Source organism: Plecotus auritus, assembly GCF_963455305.1.
Source record: "Plecotus auritus genome assembly, chromosome: 2".
Taxonomy (NCBI): Eukaryota; Metazoa; Chordata; class Mammalia; order Chiroptera; family Vespertilionidae; genus Plecotus; species Plecotus auritus.
Genome location: NC_137771.1, coordinates 121,195,395 through 121,202,322, shown reverse-complemented (window position 1 = coordinate 121,202,322; position 6,928 = coordinate 121,195,395). Strand labels below are relative to the sequence as shown.

General features: G+C 46.1%; 1 protein-coding gene across 1 annotated transcript; it reads right to left on the bottom strand.

The window, feature by feature from the left end:
- Window positions 1-285: 285 nt before the first annotated feature.
- On the bottom strand, window positions 286-1,103 carry LOC308241403 (PRELI domain-containing protein 1, mitochondrial-like). The gene has a single exon (XM_080654807.1). It carries the CDS (start codon window positions 995-997, stop codon window positions 341-343), a length of 657 nt encoding a protein of 218 aa, XP_080510933.1. The 5' UTR covers window positions 998-1,103; the 3' UTR covers window positions 286-340.
- Window positions 1,104-6,928: the final 5,825 nt, after the last annotated feature.

Here is a 6,928-nt window from a genome sequence, read left to right as displayed (position 1 = left end):
TGCTCTCTGAGCTCTAACTCCAGAGCCCCGAACCATGGCTTCTGCTTACACTGCTCCAGTCCATTCTGCCCTACCTCTGCCAGAGGTCAAGGTAAGTGGCTGCACACAAAAATTTTGTGTGTTAGCCCTTTAAAAGAGTGCCTGCATTTCCAGCTGTCTCTTGCTGACAGACAGCAACCCTCCTGCTTTTCACAACCAGATGTCATGGGGGCACCATTCTCAGCTCTTTTTTTTTTTTTTTCAGGCTGGAAGTTGACTTTTAATAATAAAATACAGGGGGGAGGGCAGAGGGAGTTGCAGCAGGTGGTGTGGTGTGCTGCCGCACCAGGGTCTGCGCTGGCTACACAAACTGTTGCTGCTGCTGCTTCTTGGTGGCTGCCTTGCTGGCAAGGTCCTTGGCCTTTTCTGTAGCTGCCAGTGCTGTCTCCTTTGCCTTCTCCTTGGCTTCCTTGGCTGTCTCAACAAGGGTTTTGGAAGGGGCCTCACCTTGCAGCTTGGCCAAGATGTATTCAAAACTCTTCATTGACTTGGTCACATTGCTTTTGAACTGGGCGAGACCAAATTCCTGGACAGCTCTGGAGATGCCAAATAAGCTAGAGGAGACCCAAGCTTCCCGGTGGATTTCGGTCCAGCCGCTATTATCAGAGTTCACACAGTAAACACATCGTTCCTCCACCACCATCAGCTGGGCATGGTTGATGTTCCAAGTGAAGGTGGTCATGGTCTGGTTCTGTGGGTCCACAATAGAATCCTCCAGGATGTACACTGAGTGAGCAACATTGGCAGGAAATAGTCGCTCGGCCCAGCGGGGCATCCTGTTGGTCTTGGTCAAGAGTCTCCGGGACAGGAGCTTCTGGTCAGGGGTCACCTCCCGGTGCACTATGTCTTCCGTCAAGACATGTTTGCTATAGGGATTCGGGTACTGCTGCCAGAAGGCAGCGAACACTTGGTCCCAGGAACTCTGGAGCACGCTGTGGCCCAGGAAATACTTCACCATTGTCCCGGCCGGGCGGGGTCAGCACCCGAGCAGCATCAGGGGTGCAGAGCCCGGGGGGCACGCGGAGGCCAGGCCCGGGCTCGGTGCACGCCCGCCAGGCACCAGCTCAGTCACCGCCCCACTGCACCCCAACAGCAGCCGCCGCCATGAGGAGTTGTCGACCATTCTCAGTTCTGATGCTCTCTTCTAGTGGGCCCATCTTGGGGTTTAGACCACAGAGTTCTCAGTGGCAACCTCCCACAGGTGAGAAATCTCTCTGGAACTTCAGCTGCTGCCTGTGGGGGCCCAGCCAGTCCTTTTGTGCCTCCACTCTTCCTACCAATCTCTATGTGGTGTCTACTTTCCATCCTTGGTTTTCAGGATTCTCTCCAACTAGTTTTCTGTTGCTTATTTAGGGTGGTTCTTCTGTATTTTAGTTGTAATTCAATTTTGATTATGGGATTGTATCTGTGTAGCATTCACTTACTCTACCACTAGTTTTAATCTCCCACAGCTTCCCCTTTTAAATGGGATATATGTCCTCCAATTCTTCACAGCCTCCACTACTCCCCACTTTCTAACACTAAAGTAATGTCAACTCCATTAATCATTACTATGGTGCTGCTATTTCATGTACTTGCTTCATTTGCTTGTATTACTTGCCTGGCCCTGGTAGATACATGAGTGTTTAATTCTCAGTTTAAAAGGTAAATAAAGTAAGAGGATCCCATAGAAAGATCAAGAAGCACAGTGAGAAAAATGGAAAGAAACCAGAAGAGAAATTTCCTAGTTGCCAAAAAATTTCAGTAATGAGAAGTTCAACAGTGTTAAGTACTATAGAGAGGTATAATAAGATAAGGATTGGAAAGTGCCTATTGGGTTTATCAACATGAAGAACATTAGTGAGATCTTTGCCAGAATCATTTTCAACAAAGGGATGAATAATGAAAGTGAGATCTCAGGGGTGAAAGGAGTGAGTGGAAGGTGAGCAAATGGAGTAGCAAGTTAATTTTCCTCTTTCCACATACTTGGCTGAAAAAAGCAGCTAAAATCTGAGCAGTACCTAGAGGCATGAGGAGGTAAAAATGGCCTTGTTCTTTACAAAAGGAAGTCTTGGAGTGTAGTTATGGATTGTATGTAAAGAGCCAGTAGAAAGGAGAGAAATTGGTGATGGATAAAAGAGATGATAATACATAGAAGAAGGTGCCAGAGATGGGAGGGAATGTGATCAAGAGTGTGTGGGAAGGGTCTGGCTAAGGAACTCTTTATTCCCATGAATGACAGAGAGTAGAAAATTATGGAAAAAGGTAAGTTTGTAAATCAAATCCTTATGTCTTATCACTTTCCTTTTTAAAAAAAATATGTTTTTATTGATTTTTAGAGGGAGAGGGAGAAGGATAGAGAGATAGAAACATTGACGAAAGAGAAATATCATCAATCAGCTGCCTCCTAGGGATAGAACCCAAAACCTGGGCGTATGTCTTGACTGAGAATCAAACCGATGAACACTTGGTTCTTGGGTCACCATTCGCTGAGCCACACTGGCCGGGCTCTAATCACTTTCATAATAGAGAGAGGATCATCTGTTAAATGTGAGAACTGTGAATTTGGGTGAAGGTTTGTCAGAGTTCCTGGGTAAGAAGGAGAGCAGAGTCTCTTTGAGGACCACCCCTAGGGTTATTGAATAATCTCAAGGGCCCAGCTAAGGCTGGAGGTTGGGAATTCTCAGTGACACAAGTCTGCATGTTTGAATGACTTTTTCTAGCCTTTGGTATGCAGTGTATTTACTACAACACATGGCAATACTATCTTTAGGGGTGGCAAATACTGTGGCTAAAAATACAGACCCTGTGAAAAAGTGTGTGTCACTGTCATCTTTAAGGCATTAATGTTCTAGAGACCTTAAGGGAACTTTTAGTATCATCTTTAGACACCCAAGTTTTAGCATCGGGAGGAAGGTAATACTTAGTTCAGGAAGGCTCTTACCATAGTTGGTCTTTTCAGTTTTCAGCTGGCTAAAAGTGCTCATTCTGGTCTGGTCAGGGAAGCTCATAGCACAGGACAGAGGAAGAGTCCAGAGCCTAGCCAAGGGGAGGGCATGAATGGAGAAGATGCTATCAAGATAGAGCCAGAGAGAAGGAGGCAAGAATTAAGGGACAAAAGGAAGGGAATTAAGAAAAGAGAGAGAAGAGAGGAACGAGAAGTTTGAAAGTACTGAGACAGAAAGAGAAGCATTAAAGGAAGAAAAGTGAGGAGCACAGCAAGATGGGAAGGGTAATCCCAACTCTGCTGCCCAGAGGCCTGCCTTTGAGTCAGACCCTCTACTGCATCTGCCTGGGAGCTGGGCCTGGGACCCACCTGTAAACCTCTTTGTGTTGGTGCCACAAACACTGGGGGTGGGACACACACATCCATTTCCACCCACATCCTCCATCCTGCTGCTGAAATCCGGACATTTATGTGTTAAAAGGTCTATGTCAATTAAATGGACAGTGGTTTCCAAGAGAAACTAAAAGAATATAATGCAGAAGTTCATGCTTTTTTATTGTTGAACCTTCATGTAAACATAAAAGGGCATCACGAAGCCTCAAAACCAGGTCTACTTTGCTGACAGAACAAAACTTAAAACAAATTGAGATGTTTAAAAACATCCTTCAACCATTGGCTGGTTATGTGATCATGGGTCCTCTGCTTAAGTTTTCTGAGCTCCTGTAAATTTTAAAACTTTTGAAAATAAGATTTTATTCATCTCATCATTTTATTAAATGACCTTCTCTGAGTAGGAACATACGAAGATCTTGCAACACCCTTTCCTCAAGGAGCTTGCTGATTCACAGAGGGAGAATATAGTGTGGCCACAATGTTTTAGGTTATGCCAATGCCAGGGTGTCTCTCAGCTGAGAAGCTGTTGGCTTCCCTTAAATATCCTTTAGGTGTTACTAAGTTTTTTGTTGTTATTCTATATTTGTTTTAAATAATTTGAGATCCATCCCAGTTTTTTATGTGACACTCTAAGCTATCCCACCAGCATCTTTCAATTGGATTGCCTCCTCAATCATTGTGTTTCTAGAAATTCTAGAGTTCCCAAGTGTGTCACAAGGCTACCCTCACTTTTGGGGACTTAGCAAATAATCAGACTCATGGCCAGGATTGATTACCATGGAAGGATGCAAAGCAAATTCAGCAAAGGAAAAAGGCACATGGGTGATGTCTGGAGAAAGCCAGACACAGGCTTCTAAGAGTCCTCTCCCAATGGAGTCATATTAACTCTTTCCTTAATGAACTGTGACATCATGTGTGAAAGCTTGTCTACCAGGGAAGCTCATTAGAGACTTGGTGCCCAGGGTTTTCATTGGGGGCTGGTCACATAGCCCCTCTCTGCCTAACACATAACAAAATTCCAGACTCCCAAAGGGAAAGCAGGTGTTCAGACAGCTTGGGCACAGTGAGCCACTCTTATCACTTCCTTCTCTGTCAGTATAGAGAACTGTTTACCACTCAAGTTCCCAGATGCCAGCCAAGGGCTAGCCTTGCAAGCAACCTTTCTAAGCACAGCAGCCTCAAGCCTGCTATGTTAATTATTTTCTGCATACCAACATCATTTAAGATATTTATTAGTTATAATAAACTAGTGGCCTGGTGCACAGATTCGTGCATATTGAAAGGAAATAAATTAAAAGAAATATTTTAATATCACTATTTGCCCTTTTATCTGTAATAGAAGTGTCAACCAAATTCACGATCGACAATGACAGATTGAAACACATGCATGCAATTGGCGCCAGTGAGAGCTTTATATGTATCGCGCATGTGCAAGTCAACTTAGCCTTATATATATATAAATAAACTTGCTTAATTAGACCTGCTTTCTGATTTAGCTAAACTTTTTCCAGCCCAGTGAAGCACCCCAACTTCTCTTTCAGGTAATTGTCAGCAACACAGCAGTAAATATCAACACGAAGCAGATTATTATTGTAAATCATGCAGGGAGAACAGAGTGTAAAATATTTAACTGCAGCAGTGTTTGACTATATTCTAAGCAGTGAGAAAACCTGAAGTCATTTTCAAGGTCCACCTTTCTTACTTCTTTTCAGTCAGGTCAAGTTTCTAAGTTTTCTAAATCTCTGTTTTCTGGCTAATGAAGAGGAAATAGGATTCCACTAAGTCTCCTATCTACCTACTCCAGGACTTCTGTGAGGATCAAATGAGATGGGAAAATGCTTCACAGACATTTGGTTAAAGTGTAGCATGTTTGCACCTGGCTGTAAAGCAAGTGGTGTTCCTGGGCAAAAGAAACTCCAAGGAGGTTAGTTGCTAGGGAGAGGAAGCCAGGCATTGCTATGTGATGTCATTACCTGGTGCCACAGCCACTGTTTCCAGGCTGGGCTGGGCTGGGCTGGGCTGGGCTGTGGGCCACATTTTGCGCCATGGGGTCTCGGCAGTGTTGGCTGCGATTTGGTGGGCTGTCACTCTGGGGTGGTGGCGGGGCATGTGTCCCACTTGGAGGAAGCCAAGTATTGCTTTGTTGGCTCCAGGTCCACAGTGCTGTTTGTCTGTAAATGGCCAGTACATGTCACAGCAGCTCCTGCGTTGAGCATCTGCCCCTGGTGGTCAGTGTGCATTATAGTGACCGGTTGGATGGTCGGGACACTTAGCACATTAGCCTTTTATATATATAGATTGACTTTGTAATAGTGCCATGGAGCACTTAACACTAATATTATTATACACTGAGTGGCCAGATTATTATGATCTCTGAAAGCATAATAATCTGGCCACTCAGTGTATATCCTGTATAATAAAAGGCTAATATGCAAATTGTCCCCTCGACCAGGAGTTCGACCAGCAGGCAGGCCAGCCAACCACCCATGTCCCCTCCCCCTGGCCAGGCTGGCCGGACCCCACCCATGCACAAATTCATGCACCAGGCCTCTAGTATATATATATATATATATATATATATATATATATATATATATATATAATATAATATATATATAATATATATATATATATATATATATATATATATATATATATATATATATTCAAGGTGTCCCAGATTGGAGAGGGTGCAGGCTGGGCTGAAGGACACACCGGGCCTCTCTCTCTCTCTCTCTCTCTCTCTCTCTCTCCCTATATATATATATATATATATATATATATATATATATATTAGAGGCCCGGTGCATGAAATTCGTGCACGGGGGGTGTGTCCTTCAGACCAGCCTGCACCCTCTTCAATCTGGGACCCCTTGAGAGATGTCCAACTGCCCGTTTAGGCCCGATCCTACTAGGATCGGGCCTAAACGGGCAGTTGGACATCCCTCTCACAATCCAGGACTTCTGGCTCCCAACTGCTCGCCTGGCTGCATGCCTTATTGCCCCTAACCACTTCTGCCTGCCTGCCTGATCACCCCCTAACCACTCCCCTGCCAGCCTGATCGATGCCTAACTGCTCCCTGGCCAGCTCAATTGCCCCTAACTGCCTTCCCCTGCAGGCCTGATCACACACAACTGCCCTGCCCTGCCAGTCTGGTTGCCCCTAACTGTCCTCCCCTGCAGGCCTGGTCACCCCCAACTGCCCTCCTCTGCAGGCCTGGGTCCCATCCTCCAACTGTCCTCCCCTGCAGGCCTGGTCCTCCCCCCCAAATGCCCTCCCCTGCTGGCCCAGTCACTCCTAACTGCCCTCCCTGCTGGCCTGATCACCTACAACTGCCCTCCCCTGCAGGCCTGGTCTCCCCAAACTGCCCTCCCCTGCTGGCCTGGTCCCCCCCAACTGCCCTCCCCTGCAGGCCTGGTCCCCCCAAACTGTCCTTCCCTGAAGGCCTGGTCCCCACCCAACAGCCCTCCCCTGCTTGCCTGATCGCCCACAACTGCCCTCCCCTGCAGGCCTGGGTCCCCCCCCAACTGTCTTCCACTGCAGGCCTGGTTCCTCCCCAATTTTCCTCT